The sequence below is a fragment of the Saimiri boliviensis genome, chromosome 13 (genome assembly GCF_048565385.1).
Source record: "Saimiri boliviensis isolate mSaiBol1 chromosome 13, mSaiBol1.pri, whole genome shotgun sequence".
In the NCBI taxonomy this organism is placed as follows: Eukaryota; Metazoa; Chordata; class Mammalia; order Primates; family Cebidae; genus Saimiri; species Saimiri boliviensis.
In genome coordinates, this window is record NC_133461.1 from 5,697,292 (window position 1) to 5,715,431 (window position 18,140).

General features: G+C 42.8%; 1 protein-coding gene across 1 annotated transcript in view; it reads right to left on the minus strand.

Annotated features, from left to right (window-relative positions):
* The window catches only part of C13H18orf63 (chromosome 13 C18orf63 homolog), a 45,110-nt gene extending 42,577 nt beyond the window's left edge, over positions 1-2,533 (minus strand). Inside the window, exon 1 of the mRNA XM_003925989.4 lies at positions 18-2,533. Coding sequence (XP_003926038.1) covers positions 18-151 — 134 coding nt within the window. The 5' untranslated portion in view covers positions 152-2,533. The remainder of the gene's footprint in view (positions 1-17) is intronic.
* Between the last annotated feature and the right edge of the window lie 15,607 nt (positions 2,534-18,140).

The window sequence follows — 18,140 nt, forward strand, 5'->3', positions numbered from 1 at the left end:
TATAAGATGTTTTTTACCTGCACATCTTCATTTGTATAGTCCTAATCTCAGTATCTGCCATCTTATTACTCAGTAACACTCTGACGGCACAGAGTTTGTTTAAATCTGGAAGTGTGATGAAGAACAGAGACTGCTGCCTAGGATTATTCATATTTTCCTCTTGACTGTCTCAGAAATCAGACCTTTAAAACTAAACAGCAAAAAAGAAAGGTAGTAAATTATCTTACCAATAGAATTCTAATACCAAGTGAGCAAACAATATTTGATACTGTGTTAGAATAGAATCATAGAAACAAGTTAGTTTGCAAACTTCAGCAGTTATATATCACTGCTATTTACCTTTAAGATCTTCTAATGATTTTCTAGGATTTTTGGTACAAGTTTTACCAAGATACAGTTCACATAACATAAAACTCACCCATTTAATATGTACAATTCATTGTTTGTTACTGTATTCAGAGTTGTGCAACCATCACTGCAATACATTTTAGAATATTTTCATCACTCCCTTTTCTGTAACAATAATTATTTTTTGGCTGGGTGTAGTGACTTATGTCTGTAATCCCAGCACTTTGGGAGGCGAAAGCGGGCAGATCAACTGAGGTCAAGACCAGCCAGACCAACGTGGAGAAACCCTGTCTCTACTAAAAATACAAAATTAGCTGGGCATGGTGGCACATGCCTGTAATCCCAGCTACTAAGGAGGCTGAGGTAGGAGAATCACTTGAACCCAGGAGGCGGAGGTTGCAGTGAGCTGAGATCACGTCATCGCACTTCAGCCTGGGCAAAAAGAGCAAAACTCTATCTTGAAAATCGAAATAACATTATTATCATTTTTTAAAAGTCAAAGTGTATAGCAAAGTCTTTTGTTGTTTCAGATTTTTCTGTAAAGCACTTCAAGGTTGAGGAATATATCATTTTTCATTGTACACAAAAGAAAGTGTTCACTGAAGTCTCTAAATTGTTATGTAGTTTTTGTTTCTACTAAGTCACCCAGCTTTAAAATTCTATTGGAGGCACAGTGTACAGTTGATAATTCACAAGGTGTACCTTTGAAGTCTACATTACGTTTTACTACAGAAATGAAAACTGGAATATAAAAGCAAAGCAACCTAGTGAACGTTCAGTACTCTAGCATGCACAAACACATGCTAGAGGGGAAAGTAAGCTGGACTCTAGTTACTTCCAACTTTTCAATATCAATATGTTTTTTCTTTTTAAGAAGGAATAAAATACTGGCCCAGGAATGTGCAGTGTGGCTAGCCTTTAAATCACTGAAATGAGTTTGTGGTGTCATCTGAGGAATGCTGGTAATGCCCCTTAGCTCCAACATATCTTCCTCATTCTAGCATCACAGCGTTTGAAATTTTCATCATTAGAGAACCAGCTGGTTCTTTTAAAAATGGAAGTACTCTTAAAATGGTTAACAGAAATTCACACGAGATGTTGATGAATTAAGATGATTCCTGGTTTCATTAAAAATAAAAATACTCCCTTTCTGATTCTACGTTTTGAAAAGTTAAAAAAAAGTACAAACTTCCAAGGTAAACGCTGCTGACTTCACACTTTTAATTCTCTTCACCTGAAGTTTTTTAGTAGAGAGCATCAATAATGATCAAGGTAAAATATTTGACAAAAGGCTGATTATGGCTTGGCTCAGGACAAATACTTATTTTAAAGAAAACAGGACAAAGACGTGGGTGAAAGTTTGTGGGCTGTTACACTTTCATGTCCAACACACATTTCCAACTAAAATTACTTTCTTTCTATTTTGCTTTTTGAGGTCAAGTTTTGCTCGGTCGCCCTGGCTGGAGTGCAGTGGCGCTATCTCGGCTCATGGCAACCCCCGCCTCCGGGGTTCAAGAGGTTCTCATGCCTCAGCCTCCAGAGCAGCTGGGATTACAGGTGTGTACCACCACACACGGCTAATGTTTGTGTTTTAGGAGAGACGGGATTTTGCCGTGTTGGTCAGGCTGGTTTGAACTCCTGGGCTCAAACAATCCAGCCACCATCTGCCTCCCAAAGCGCTGGGATTACAGGCGCGAGCCGCTGCGCCCAGCCGATTTCATTTTTCTTTTAAATCACAGTAGAAAGGTAAATTCCAGGTCACCGAAAAGTTCCTGGGTGCAAGACCTCCCGCTTCGCCCATCTTCAAATACTCACGGATCGGAACATCGTATGTAAACAAGAGTGATCCGGTCAGGGATAAGAATGTATTTACCAGAATCACTGCTTTTTTTAATTTTGTGAGTTCCTAGTTAGCGAAGTTTTCTGACTCAGAAAGGGCGTCGTGTTCCGTGGCTAGGCGGTAAGAATCTGCTGTGAAGCCCAGAGCCCGGCCCGGCCTGACCAGGATCCCGGGGCGCGCTGCGGACACCCTGCCACGGGGCCGCCGCGCTGCGTGTCTGTCCCAGGACGTCACCCTGGTTCCCAGGGCCCGGCAGCGAAGGGAGCGAGGGCTCGGAGCGCGGCCGGAACCCACCCCACTCTGCCCGCGAGGGCTCGGGGAACGCGGGGGACCGAGCCCGGGAGCGCCCCGCTCGCGCGAAGCCTCGGGACCGCGGTCCCGTCCGCAGCTGCACCGGCCTCTGCCCACCCGGCCCTTCCCGAGCATCGGCCTGGGCGCGGGGCTCAGGGCGGCCCCCGGGCAGGCGCCCACCCCGCTCCCGGCCTGGCCGTGTCCACAGTCACGGACACGGGTGGACACGAATCGAAGGCCTCTGTTCTGCTAAGTCCGTTTTAAAAGGTCGTTCGATGAACGCCCAGTCTATAAAATGCCCGGGATCCAGAGCAGCGCCCTCAGGGCACAGGCGCTGGGACGCCGCCTCCCCCAGTCTGTGGAAGGGAATCGGGACCGCGCCTTACGGCTGGAAAGGCGGCGCTTCCGACGCCCACAGGCCTCTCCTCAGGCGGAGGAGGGGGCGGGCGGGCGCGGGCCGCGAGCGGCCTCCCTCGCGTCCACTCTGCCTCCTTCAGGCAGCGGCTGCCCCAGGCCAAGGCTCCTGGCCTCCACGGGGCATCGGCTGAGAACCCGCGCGCAGCAACTCCCTCCTCGCGGCCCTCAGGAAACGCCCCTGGCTCGAGCTTGCCCAGCGTGCCCCACCTTCCTTCCTCAAAGCGTCCCCCGCACCCTCCTGGCGGCCCTCAGGAGCCAATCTCAGCGTGTCCCGTGCTCTCCCGGCGCGCCCTGCGCCCTCCCGGCGTGCCCTGCGCTCTCCCAGCATCCCCCGTGGTATCCCAGCATGCCCTGCAAGCCTTGCGTCCTGGCGCGCAATGAAGGTCAACTTTTCCCGCCAACGCAGGAGTCCACCAAAGCCGGCCTTGGAGGACCCAGTGAATCCCTGAGAGCTACTCTCAGCCCGAGCTGGCGTGGTTGGGGCCGGGGCACGAGGTTCTGGCCAGGTCCCGGGACTGACTGCGTGCTGCTCAGGGGCGCCCTGGCCTCTCACCCCCGCACATTTCCCCTCGGATTCTCATGCCCGACTCGACAGCTTCTCCAGTTCCTTTAGTGGTGCGGAGTCTCCATGGCTGGAACATGCTAATGCCCGGTGTGGAGCGGAAGCGTGGTGCAAGCTCGTGGGAGCAAATGCAGTAAGGCCCACCGTGTGCAGACGCATTTCTAGGGGCTGCTGCTAGAGCACTAAGCAAGCAGCGTTCCCGGTCCGCGTGGGACGCACATTTTCCTAGGGAGTTTGAGAGAAACGGGTAAGCAAGATAAATGTGCAAAATCTTAGTGTGGCAGATGGTCATAGGTGCATTGGAGAAGAATGAAGTAGGTTAGGGAGACGGGCGTGCCGGGGAGAGGTCGTTACGTTTGATCGTGCGGTCAGGAAGCCCTCATGGAGAAGGGGACATTGAGATAGACATGAAGGCGATGACAGTGGGCAGCCTTGTGCGTGTCTCGAGGGAGAACGTGTGTTACGAGAGAGGGAACCGTACAAAGGCCAGGGCAGGAGGGGCACCAACTGGCTGCAGCAGAGCAGGCAAGAACTGGCTCCCTGAGGCCGAGAAGTTAAAGAGAGCCAGACACGGTTAGGCCCGATAAGCTATGAAAATGTTAAAGGTGCATGCAGTCTGCTGCGCTGAGAATGGACGGAAGGGGACCGGGAAAGGAAGAAAAGCAGTTAGGAGGCAATGGCAGTAAGGAGAGAGGTCGCTTGGATCAGAGTAATGGCAGTGGAGGGGGTGGGAGGGATTGGATTCTGGATATACTTTGAAATTAGGTTTAATAGGATTTGGATATGGGTGTGGGGTTTGAGGGGGGGGGAGGGGGGGGAGGGAGAGAGAGAGAGACAGAGAGAGAGAGAGGAATCGAGCATCACTCCAGGGTTTTTATACCAAGAATTCAGAAGGATGGATGGGGTTGCCATTCATTGCAAAGGGAAAATCTAAGAGGAGCAAGTTTGGGATGAAGATCAGGAGGGTTCGTGTCAGTTTTGGACTTGCTGACATTGAGACATGAAGAGGAAGAATAAAAGTTCTGGGGAAAGATTTGCATGTAATAGATGTTATTTAAAACCCGAGACCAGATTGGATCTCCAAGAGAGTGCACGTAGGAAGAAAAGGAACCCTCACACTGGATCCTGGGACACCCCAATATAAGGTCAGGGAGATGATGAGGAACCTTATGGGTGGAATGTCAGGAAATTTTCATTGAGTCGGAGATTTGCTGCTTTTCAATTTCACATCTTCCCAGCTCCCAGAAATGGTACTGTCAAAGAATGAGATTTTATATTGTGTTTGAAGTCTAATCAGTTAGTCATTTACATATTTTATTTGCAAAAATAATTTTTGGCAAAGAGGAATGTTTTCAATATCCTCCTATTAATAAGAATATGTTCAATATTTACAATTGTTTGATTACTTATGACTCCAGATGTGAGATCATAGTCAGTGATTATCACAAGATTGTTGAGAGAAGTCAGCCTCCTAAGACAAATATGCTTTGCATTAACTGAACAAAACACAATCTTCTGAAATAGTCTAACGAATGTAATGTCTCAAATTTAACATTTATAGTTTGAAGGTTTTATGTCACAGTCCTTGAAATTATTAAAACAAACCTTTCAATATTACAAAAAATCTCTTCGTCCAATTTGGTATATACACATGAGGAAAAAACCCTCTGTTTTGTGAAGACAGGTAGAAAGTAAATATGGATTCAATTTAAATTTTGTAGTAACAGTGGATATCCACTAGTCTTTTCTATCTATATAAACAAAGGGAAGCCAAGTGTTCTTTATTTGAAAAACACATGTATCAACACTTTGTGTTCTTAATGTCTGTGCTATTGAACTTATAGCCTCTGGTTTCAACAATAATTTTAACCAAGGCAGAATTAAAGACATTTTAAGTTTTAAATTATGTTCACATTACCAAATACCCAAATACAAAATAGGCCATTTCTAATAACATAAAAGGTGCTTAACAAATATTTACTGAATGCTTTTACAAGTAGATCTCTCCCAAGCTTTTATGTTATGCCTGTGAGAAACTGGTATCATTTTATGTCATGAATTCTGAATCTTGTTACCATCTTTGATTTAGCCAATAAGAAGCAAATTTGAGATCCACTTTGAGCAATTGTGCAGGACTTGAGGAAATACATCTTTATATATGCATGAGAGGAGCTGTTGTTTAGTGATTAAGAGCATGGTCTTTGGGGCCAGACTGCCTGGATTTGATCCTGGGTCTGCCAATTACTAGCTATGTGATGTTAAGGTAGGACACTTAACCTTTCTATAGTGCAGTTTCATTCTTTAACAACAGGGATTATAATAGTACTGTTTAGGGTGATAATATACCCCTTAACATAATAAAGGAGTTAACGCACATTAAATACATAAAACACTTACATCAGTGCTTAATTTAAGGACAATTTAAGTGTCAGTTATAGTTAAGATTAAAACCATAGGGAAGAAGCATAAAACAGGCTATGAAGTCTGTATGTTATACTAGTATGTTTTAATACTAGTCACATTTACTATGTGTCCTTGGACCTCATATTTTGCTTCTCTAAGATACTATTGGACCATATGACATAACGGAATGATAGTAACTAGCTCAGAGTCTTCTTGTTAGGGTTAAATGAGATAACACATATGAAATGTTTGGAAATACTTCTACAAAACAGACACTTACTGAATGTTAGTTCCTCTTTTTTTACTAACTTTACTCTTGTTTTAATTTACTTTACCACCTTTGTTTTCCTTTGCTTTGGTTTTTATTTGCTATAGATTGAATCATGTCCCTCCCCCAATTCATATGTTGAGGCTTAAACCCCTATGTGACTATACTTGGAGACAGAGCCTACAAGGAGATAATTAAGATGAATGAAATCATAAGGGTGGGGGCCTGATCCAAAAGCAATAGTCTTCTCATTAGAAGAGACACTTGTGTGCATGCGCAGGCGTGCGCTCTCTCTCTCTGTGAGGAAATAGCAAGAAGGTGGCCATCTGTGAGCCAGGAAGAGAGCCTTCACCAAGAACAGAATCTGACGGCATCTTGATCTTGGACTTCTAGCATCCAAATAAATGTCAACTGTGACAAATAAATGTCTATTGTTTAAGCCACGCAGCCTATGGTACTTATGGCACCCCTAACAGACTAAGACACTATATATTTTAAAAATTTTATTATATTACATGAATATCTAAGAGCTATCTCAACATCTTTTTAGAAAAAAGATTTTAAATAAGTTAACTAATTAAAATTAATGAAAGCAAATCAATGAGGGCCTTGTTTTATTGGAACTTGATGATGGCTTATGAAAAGAATGAGGTGTCTACTTCCCAAGAGTTTGTGTACTAAAATAAAATGGCAAGAGAGATGGGAGATATACAAAAGTCTTAAAAGCTGTTTTCCCTAAAGGTTAAGAAATGGGGATACTCAATCTCTGTAACATCAGTATTGTACCCAGACTAATGGAAGAGTTGGGTGGTGCAGTTCATTATTAAACATTTTAACTGTGTTAATGGAAAAACTAGAAAAGAATATACTTAGCAGGCATTGACTCAAGATACTATTTTCTAGTAGGATACACAGGAGAGTGGGATTTTAGAAATGGCTGCCTCTCCCTATTCAGTTTAATCACATCAGCATCCTGAACTGGAAGGAATCCTTCCATTTCAGCTCTGGGTGGGGGCTGTCCTTCCATTTCAGCTCTGGGTGGGGCCTGTCCTTCCATTTCAGCTCTGGGTGGGGCCTGTCCTTCCATTTCAGCTCTGGGTGGGGGCTGTCCTTCCATTTCAGCTCTGGGTGGGGGCTGTCCTTCCATTTCAGCTCTGGGTGGGGGCTTTCCTTCCGTTTCAGCTCTGGGGGCTGCCTCATAGGTCCACTCCTCTCTTGGTCACTAGATATCCAGAACTGGCCCCTTTCTTTCTCTGTTTAACCCCTCCCTACCCACACTTCTTTCCTGAGTCTCCCAACATTGATTTCCAGCAGATTTTAGTCAGGAAGAATCTGGAGGATGGTTTAGTTCATACAGTACAACATTTACAGGACAAGCTACCTAGATAGGTGCTCTCATAACAAATATATTGGGTATAATTTTGCAAAAAGAGGCTAGGTTTTTCTTGCTTTTAATTCATTTCTATTTATTCAGCATCTATTTATTGGGTACTTACTAGAGGATGACTTTCAGTACTGGGGATGTAGCAGTGAGCAAAACAACAAGGTCACTGCTATGCTAGTGTTTGTATGTTAATGGAGGGGGAGCAGATAATTACTAAATAAAAATAGAGTTTGCTGTGGAAAAAAATAAAGAAGGGCAAGGAGAGGGACAGTGATGGGAGGCTAACGGGCTGTACTGGATAAGGAGGCAAGGGAAGTCCATTCTGATAAAATGGCTTTGGAGGAGAGATGCAGATGAGGTGCATGGGTAAACATGTTCCTGGCAGAGAGATGAGAAAGTATAAAGGCCCCAAAGTGGAATAATACTTGCCATGTTTGAAGGACTCCAGTAGGCCTGGGTGGGATGAGCAAGATAGAATTGGGAAAGGAGGTCAGAGTGGGTAACAAAGGCCTAGATCTGTGGGGCTTTGTGGGCTGTGGTTTAAAACTTGAAGTCAGATAGGAAGCCAGTGGAGAGTCCTGAGCTTAGGAGGAGCATGATTTAATTTGTGTTCACTCTGACTCCAGTATTACACAGAGATGCAGAGGCTTGAGATTGTAATCAAGAATACCAGTTGGAGACTCCCACAGTAGTTCAGGGACAGGGATGGCTCCAGGTTTTGTGAGGCCTCAACTTTGTGGGGCCTCAACTTTCAAGAAGGAAAGCCCTTCTTGAAGAAAAGGAATATGAAATTACAAATGCAAAATTAGGTATGGGACCTTGAGAGGAGCCTGTGTAAGTGAAGGATCCTGAAGCTTGACCTTTATTAGTGCCACAGTCTGCTTATTAGATGGGAGGCAACTGTAGCTTGAATTAAAGTGGTAGAGGAAGAGGAAATGATTGAATTCTGGAAATAGTCAGAAGGATGGCCTGATGGGTTTGTTGACAGATTCAATGTGGGTGAGAGACAAAGGGGAGACAATACTAATGCTGAGGTTTGGGGCCTGAGCAAGTTATGAGACCATCTACAGGACACACAACCCATTTCTTCAAAAACTAAATTTTAAAGGGGAAAAAAGGTAGTGATTAAAGGAGACTTCAAAGACATTAGCCAATTAAAAGTATGAGCTTTATTCGGATCGTCATTTGAATAAGCAAACTATAAAACAATGTATAGAAGTCAGAAATATGAATACTGACTGTATATTTAATTGAATTAAGGAATTATTTTCTAGATGGGGACTATTACATTGGTAACATCTATACCATACTTATAGACATATATACTGAAATATTAGTGATGAAATGGTATATCTGGGATTTGCTCTAGAATGATTCAGAAGATGAGGGTGATAATAAACATAAGACAGAATTGGTCATCTGTTGATAATTGTTGAATATGAGTGAAGTTTCACATTATTTTCTGTACTTTTGTGAATTTCATATACTATCCTCTCTACTTTTGTGTATGTCTAAATGTTTCTATAATTAAAAGTTTTTAAAACTTAGTTTTTCAAAAGTAAAATAAAGAAAATGAAGATACAGGCCACAGATTGACAGTACATAACCATACGTGATTGGTTTCTAGATTATGTAAACAACTTTTACAAATAGATTGTAGTAAGACAGTTTCATAGAAAAAAATTATGGAAGTTATTAACATGTGTTTTGCATAAAAAGGAAATGCACTGACTACAAAAGCATATGAAAAGATGTCAAACCTCATTAGGTATCAAATAAATGTAATTTTAGACCACAATGAGATAATATAATACTGGCAAAACACCAAGGGTAGGTAAAGATGCAGAATAGGATTTTGAAATGTAGGAATGTGACTTGAAAATAACACCTTCTAATGTTGAACATTCATATATCCTTAAATGCAGCAATTCCTATTCCTTTGTATACCATTGCCCTAAATAAATCCTTGCATATTTGCACCAAGAAGTATATGTTTATAGCAGCACTGTCTGTCAGAGAAAATAAAGTGCAAAAAACAAACAAAACCACTAAATGTTCAGTGACAGAACAGATAAATGAATTATATTTACATAATTAGGTATTATAAAGCATACAAGAAATAACCACATCTGTGTGCAACAACATGAATGAATCTTTTAAAATTAAAATTGGACAAATCATAAGTAGACAGTTTGATGCTTTTTCAAAAATGACTATCCTTTTATACCCACCACCCTGATCCAAAAATAAAATATCACCTGTCTCCTTAAAGCTCTTCATACCCTCTCTTAGCCACTTACCCACTTCCTCAGAGGTAACTATCATCTTGACTTCTAACACCATAGATTAAATGTGTGTTTTGAAAATATATATTAATGGAGTCATACAAAATGAACTCTTTTTTTTTTTTTTTTTTTTTTTTTTGAGACGGAGTTTCGCTCTTGTTACCCAGGCTGGAGTGCAATGGCGCGATCTCGGCTCACCGCAACCTCCGCCTCCTGGGTTCAGGCAATTCTCCTGCCTCAGCCTCCTGAGTAGCTGGGATTACAGGCACGCGCCACCATGACCAGCTAATTTTTTGTATTTTTTTAGTAGAGACGGGGTTTCACCTTGTTGACCAGGATGGTCTCGATCTCTCGACCTTGTGATCCACCCGCCTCGGCCTCCCAAAGTGCTGGGATTACAGGCTTGAGCCACCGCACCCGGCCAAAATGAACTCTTGTGTGTCTAGCTCCTTTTTTAAACATTATGTTCATGAGACTCATCCATATTGTTGAGGATAGCAGTTTGTTTTCATCCCTGCATAGTATTTCATTCTGTGTATATATGTCAGTTTATCCTTTGTAAATGTAATGAATAATTAGATTGTTTCCCCTTTAGGATAATTACAAATATTACTTCTCAGAGCATTCTTGTACGTTTCTTTTTTACTTCCTTCTGTTCAACATGGATGAATCTTAAAAATATAATTTTGAATGGAGAAAAGTCATCCCAGAAGATTACATGCAATGTAATTCCATTTTTATGAAGCCTGGTAGTTTTCTAAGAAAATCTAAACAATATATTGTGTGTGTGTATATACACACACACACACACACACACACACGCATGCGCACACACACACACACATATGTAGAAAACTTATTTTTTTCTAGGCAAGGAAATGATAGACTCAATTCAGGATAGTGCTTACCTTGAGGGAGGCAGAGGATGGGATATATGATATGGAAGGAATACATAATCCCTATGTCAAGTGAAGGGTTCACTGGTGTACATTTATGTTTTGTTTCAAAATATATATGCTACATCCATTTTATATGTATAAAACATTACATAATAACTTTTTACTTAAAAAATAAAAAAAGTCATACGCTATATCAGAATTTTCTTATAGGAAATAACTTCCTTCATAGATGATATTTTGATGACAAATTTACAGGCCATCTTACTCAATTTACCAGTTCTGTGAGTTACTTATGTTTCCATCTATTTCACTTACAGGCATTCAAGAGGTAAAAGAATCCTCTGAAGGATTCCACTCATCAGTTTCTGGCTATAGGTATCTCTTTTATAAAGATTAAGATTGGTGCAAAAAGCTAATCATTATATTATGTTAAACCATATTTAAACTGTGGGGACACACAAGGATTAGGAAAGATTTTGTGCTTAGGCAGATACCGTGTGAAAATGAAACTCATCTGTTAGAGTTTACCTGGGGAAGGGGCAGATCTTTAGACAGGAAGCTGGAACTACAGTGTCAGGCCCTTAGTAGGTGCTAGGCTGGTTCAGCATGCACCCTGGAATTAGAAGAGTGTGAACGTCTAAGATGGTATTTATAGTAAAGCATAATCAAGTCTCCTCAAACTTTGAGAAGGAGGCTGGGACTTGGAAGGATGGGTCTCTAAAATGCGTCCTCACCTAGCATGCTCCTCATTATCACTTTCAGAGATTTGAGAATGAGATAGACCTACTGAATCAGATTCACTGCTTTATTAATTAAAGGTGAATAAGCTATGTTGTGCTCTAGAATTGATGGCAGCAGTGGCCTGTCTGGAACAGCCACTGCCATCACCCTAGCTGCAGTGGGGAGATACGGCTGGGGCTGCACACTCCACAGAGCTGGCAGGAGCTGGGGACAAGTTAGAGCACTGCCCTTTCCTGGTTGGTGGGGTAGGAACTCCCTGGGTGTATCTTCAGCCACCCAAGTTTTGTCTGTGGTCCTGGGCCATCCTGTGCCCTTGGGGGCCCAGGAGCTGGTAGGAGCACAGCTGCAACTGCCCAAGTCACAGCTGTGGACCGAACCTCCTGCTCCAGGGAGCAGGCAAGTGCCCTGCCCTCCTGGGTATAGCTATAGTCATCTAAGCCGCAGCTACAGAGCCGAGCATCTCTGCACTGTCAGGGCTGGGAAGGTTCCCCTGTCCCAACAGGCTCGGAGGTGTCTGCTCCTGTTGCCTGCCTCTCCCTACTCCCAGTGCCTGCTCTGGTCTTGGAGCAAGGTTGGGGCCAAGCCTGGGAGCTGTTGCAGCCTGGCGAGTGTGCACACATCTCTAGCAGTGGGGACACACTAGCCCCCTGCTGTCCCAGCCCCCTCTAGACTTTGGGTACCAACAAGCATGGGAGGGAAGCTGAGAGGGGGTTAAGGGCAGCTTGGTGCTGGCCTGCAGGCAACCTTTGGCATGAACAGCCTGGATGGCATGAATGGCAGCAAGAGGCAGACAGGTTCCTGGGTGAAAAAGGGTGGTTCCTGCTGAGGCCCCACCTTCAGGTCAGGGAGAGCCTGAAAGCAGGAGATGGGCTGCCAGTCCCATGGTCTGGAGTGGGAACTTATGGTGCTTTTTCTGGGCCCACCCATGGCTGCCCATGGACCAATCAGCATGTACACTCTCCCCTCTGAAGCTCATAAAAGCTCTGGGCTCAGCCAGAGTTGAGCATATGTCAGGAGGACAAGCTACAAAGAGGAACTACCCACTCCAGGTCCTCCTCTCTGTGGAGAGCTGCAGAGACAACAGGAGGACTTGTCTGCAGAGAGGAGCTACCCATTCCAGGGCCTGCTCTGAGCTATTGTGTCACTCAATGAAGCTCCTCTTTGATTTGCTCACCCTGCACTTGTTCACATACCTCATTCTTCTTGGATGCAGGACGAGAACTCAGGACCCACCAAATGGTCCTGAAAGAGCTGTAACACAAACGGGGCTGAAACAGGCCCTGGCTCACCACATTGCAGGTGAAGAGGAGAGAAGAGCTGTGGCCCTTCAGGGATCCCAGACCTGGGAGCGCCCCAAGCCTGGGTTGTGACTCCCTCTTTGGAGCCCTGCAGTTCCTGGAGCCTCCAAGCTTCTGGGCAACACCATGTTCCCCAGTGGCAGCCATGGAAGCTACTTGCAGTGTGCCGGGTCCAGCTGCAGCTTTGCAGAGAGCTGGCACCTGTGCCAGCCCCTGGAGCTGCCCATCCTGCTGCAGCAGCCACTGTGCCTGACTGTGTGCAGTGGCTGGACTCCATGCTTGCTCACTCACACCCTTCTCCCCTCCACACCTGGCTCACCTGTGGTAGGCATGAGATCCAGGAAGAGCATGAGCTGAGGGCAGGCTGCAAGGCCAAGTGGGCAGAATAAGCTCGGGGGCCTGAGCAAAACTCAAGCAAAGGCACCACAGGCCACAGAGGTTTCCAGCCACAAGTGACACCCCAAAGATGCTGTAACAGAATCACTGTACTTTATGCATAATTCCTTTTTTGCTATCCTTTAGCAAAGTTCATTTGAATATTCTGACAGTGCTATAAGAAAGCAAGGTAAAGGCTATGCATCCACACTTGTGCCACAGTAAGGAAGAGAGAAGAGTAGTGGTGGGTGGCAAGGAGCGATATTGTTTTTTTTGTTTTGTTTTGTTTTGTTTGTTTGTTTGTTTTGTTTTGTTTTTTTTGAGACGGAGTTTCGCTCTTGTTACCCAGGCTGGAGTGCAGTGGCGCGATCTCGGCTCACCGCAACCTCCGCCTCCTGGGCTCAGGCAATTCTCCTGCCTCAGCCTCCTAAGTAGCTGGGATTACAGGCACGTGCCACCACGCCCAGCTAGTTTTTTTGTATTTTTAGTAGAGACGGGGTTTCACATGTTGACCAGGATGGTCTCGATCTCTCGACCTCGTGATCCACCCGCCTCGGCCTCCCAAAGTGCTGGGATTACAGGCTTGAGCCACCGCGCCCGGCCAGGGAGCGATATTGTTAATCACTGAGGTAACTGAGGGAAAGAAGGATCCAAGTGATGCAGTTGTATACCTGAACACTACTGTCCAGAGTTGGGTTCTCCTAGAATCAACCTTAGTGTTCTTGGACTATTTTTATCAAGGTAGATAGCTATGTATCTGACATATGACTCCTAGCAGCACAGATGTGAAAATGCCACTGCCGTGTCCACGATTCCAGTTGTGTTACTTATCGAGCACTTCGGACTTGGACTCCATTATAGCACACATTTTCATTTTAAACTATTTTCATCCTGCTGCTGACATTAGCCTGTTTTCTATACTGCAAAAGAAATAATATTATATTTCAGGTTTGGTAGAAATCATGGGAAAAAATTTAAAACTTCGCTGGCTCTTGCTAGTGACAAATAAGTAAATTCACATTTCTCAGTATGGTTATGGTATGATTATGATTTTCCATGTACTCAAAATCTATTTTCTACATCACAGTTATGCCCTTATTCATTCAAAAACATTTATTGAGCATCTGCTGAGTGCTAGGCACTGTGCTAGGTGCCGGAGATAGCAATGTGACTAACCATCATTGCCCTCGAAGAACTCATGGCCCAATGAGAGAGACAGCCATGTAGATGAACAGTGTAGTTTGTGTGTGTGATATAAGCAAAGAATCAAGGAAGCACTGAGAGGGCACCTAACGGGAGGGAAGGGTATGATCAGCACATGCATCCTCCAGGAAATGACTACTAAGCTGAGTCATAAAGAATCCTTAGCCCTTGGCCACAGGCGAAGTGGGAGAAAGGAGGTAAGGAGAGCACTCTGGCTGGGGAGAGGCCTTCAGCAAGGATTTGAGAAGTGAGGAAAGTGTGCTGTATGGAGAACTAAAAATAGTTCATTATTGCTGGGCTTTAAGGTTTGAGGCAGAAATGACAAAGGATAAAGCTAGAGAGATGGGCGGCTACCAGATTTTGAGTGATCTTGTATGTTGTGATAAGCAATTTGAACTTTGGTTATCAGGAACATGGGAAGGTCTTAGGCAAGTAGTGGTATGATCAGATTTTAATTTTGGGTCCAGTCCTGTATGGAGGATGGCTCTGAAGAAGTCAGGACTAGAGGTGAGAATAACCTATTTGGAAGTTATTGAAAGCAGGTTATGCAGGTAATCCTGGAGGAAGATCTGGAGCAAAGATTTAGGAATAAAGAGAAGAGCATTGATTGGAGAGATGTTTAACAGGGAAAATCTATAGGACTTGGTGATGAATTCAGTTTTGATTATGATGTGAATGATTCCCAAGCTTCTGACTTGGGCAACTGATATGGTTAGCCTTTATGTCCCCACCCAAGTCTAATCTTGAATTATAATCCCCGGTGTTGACAGAGAGATGTAGGAGGTGACTGGATCCTAGGGACAGTTCCCTCCGTGTTGTTCTTGTGATAGTGAGTTCTCAGAACAGCTGATATGCTTATAAGTGTTTGATAGTTCCTCTCTTGCTTGCTGCTTTTCTCTCCTGCCATCCTCTGAAGAGATGCCTTCTTCTATAATTTTAAGTTTCCCTCGGCCTCCCTAGCCATGCAGAACTGAATCAATTTAACCTTCTTTCTTTATAAATTACCCAGTCTCAGACAGTGTCTTTATAGCAGTGTGAGAATGAATTAATTCAGTGACTTTATGACAGTGACATGATCAACTGTATTTCATGGAACTGTCTAGGACCCTGGATAGTTCACAAAGTTAAATATGATATCTAGAGTTGCCTTTTTACCATTTTACCCTTGTTCAATTTATGTTGGAGACAAAAGGATTTTAAAAATAAAGGCTGGGCACAGTGGCTCACGCCTGTAATCCCAGGACTTTGGGAGTCTGAGGCAGGTGGATCACCTGAGGGCAGGAGTTCGAGACCAGCCTGGCCAACATGGCAAAACCCTGTCCCTACTAAAAATACAACAATTAGCCAGGCGTGGTGGTGTGTACCTGTAATCCCGCTACTCGGGAGGCAGAGGCAGGAGAATCACTTAGAACTCAGGAGGCAGAGGTTGTAGTGAGCCAGGATCACGCCATTGCACTCCAACTTGGGTGACAGGGTGAGACTCCATCTCATAAATAAATACATACATTTATTTTATATTTCAACCATGTCTTATAATTAAACATTTACTGTCCTTATTGGCCTTCTCCTGCTTCAAGATGGACCTATAAGAAAAATGTGCCTAAGTATATATTTACAGTAAGATGCCCTACATAATTAACTTGTCATTGCCTGAAGTTACTGAGGAAAGTTACACTAGGTCAGCAATGAACTTCAGACATTTGTATTGGCTTTATGGTCAGATATTATCTGTGGCTCTCTGTTCCTTGTTCTGCCTCAGCAATCCAAATGATACTCTTGTATGTCCATACCATGCAATAATACTAATGAAAAGGCACTATCGATAACATGTTAACACTTGGATGAATGTCAGAGGCATCATGTTAAGTGAAAAAAGCCAATATAAAAAATTGCATTTTGTGTGGTTCTATTTATTTAACATTTTTTAAATGACAAAATTATATAGATGGGAAACATTGCTGGCTATGAGGGGTTAGGGGTAGTATGGGAAAGGCAGTGCGTATAACTATAAAGTGGTAGCAACAGGGAGACCTTTGTGGTGATAGAACAGTCTGTATCTTGTTTGTGGTGGTTGTTACAAATCTATGGAAGTCCTAAGACAGGATGGAACTAACATAGTCCTCTTTATCCAGTTTCATTTTCCATGATTTCATTTACCAACTGTCAACCACAGTCCAAAAATATTTAGTAAAAAATTCTAGAAATAAACAATTCATAAGTTTTAAATTGTGCACCATTCTGAGTAGCACAATGAAATCTGGCACCTTCCTGCTTTGTCCTCACATCCCAGCATGTGAGTCATCCCTTTATCCAGAATACCCACATTGTAGGCATTCCACACCCATTAGCCACTTAGTAGCCTTCTTGGCTGTCAGATTGACTGTTGAGGTATTACAGTGTATGTTTCAGTGACCTTTCTTTTACTTATTCATGGCCCCAAAGTGCAACAGTAGTGATGCTGGCAATTCAGATATGCTAAAGAGAAGCTGTGAAGTGCTTCCTTTAAGTGAAAAAAATGAAAGTTCTCAACTTAAGGAAAGAAAAAAAATAGGCTGAGATTGCTAAGATCTAAGGTAGGAATGATCTTCGATCAGTGCAATTGTGAAGAAAGAAAAATCCCTGTTAGTTTTGCCGTTGCACCAAAAACTACAAAAGTTATGGCCACAGTGTGTGATAAGTGCTTAGTTAAGATGGAAAAGGTATTACATTTCTCAGTGGAAGACATGAACAGAAACGTGTTGTTATTGATAATGTTGAAGTCAAAATATAGAGATGAATCTCTAAATTTAAAACACTTTATTTGGGAAGCAAGAATTGCAATTCTGGCCGCACACAGAGAATACTTTACTTCAGTCTTCGGTCTTTAGTATGTCTGAAGAACAAAACAAGGTTGGAAGTTTTAGAAATGTTATGTATTACTCTGAAAGTTCACTGGCATTAGAAAGTTTGGTGAGTGATAGTAGTGGGTAAAACTGGTCTTAGAGTTGCAGCAGGTTGTTTCAGTAGTTACTAGATAAAACAGATTTCAGATTACCACAGGCAATTTCTGAAACCAGCCTCGCAGAGAATTACATTCTTAGTGCAATGTTTCTATATTATGTGCTCTGAGTGCTTTTTCTCCCTGGACTCTCAACTTTGTTTTAGTTGAATATGAAAATGACCCAATTTGTAGGATCACCTTTCACATTTCCCTTTTCTGATAAAGGTTTTTCTCTGAAAACATCAGGGATCAACCATTGTGTAGTAAGGCTTAATTGTTCCTCAGTGATGGGATCAACCTATCTAATATGTCTAACGTATTAGATTTCCGTGAATTTATGTAATTTTAGAAACATGATTATCAACAACATACCCATAAATATAACTAAAAGATCTAGTATCACTTATTTGACAATGTTTCCTACACAGTTTACCAAATAAGCCTAACTAATATCTCTACAAGATGAGATATATCTTTGGAGGCTTTTCACAGGCTCATCTGAAAAATCCTAAAATTAATTCTGGGTCAAAAAGGCTTAATTTAGGATTTGATTTTAGGTAAATTTTTCAAAGATGTTAAAATATTCAAACCACTTAATCAAAACAGAATAACAGGTCACTGTAAAATAATAGTCATTTATTTAAAAAGAATGATAGTCAAAAGACTCCAGAAAGTCACATACACATAAAAAACTTAACCCTTTTAAAGCTTAGTTTTCCTAAGTAATCAAAAATCTAATAAAGGTGACATAGAAAGTTATCTTGACAAAATGTAAAATCTTTGTTTCTTGGATCTGCTACGAAAAAGGTAAAGAAAAACCTTCGGCAGGGTGATTGTTTCTCCTTA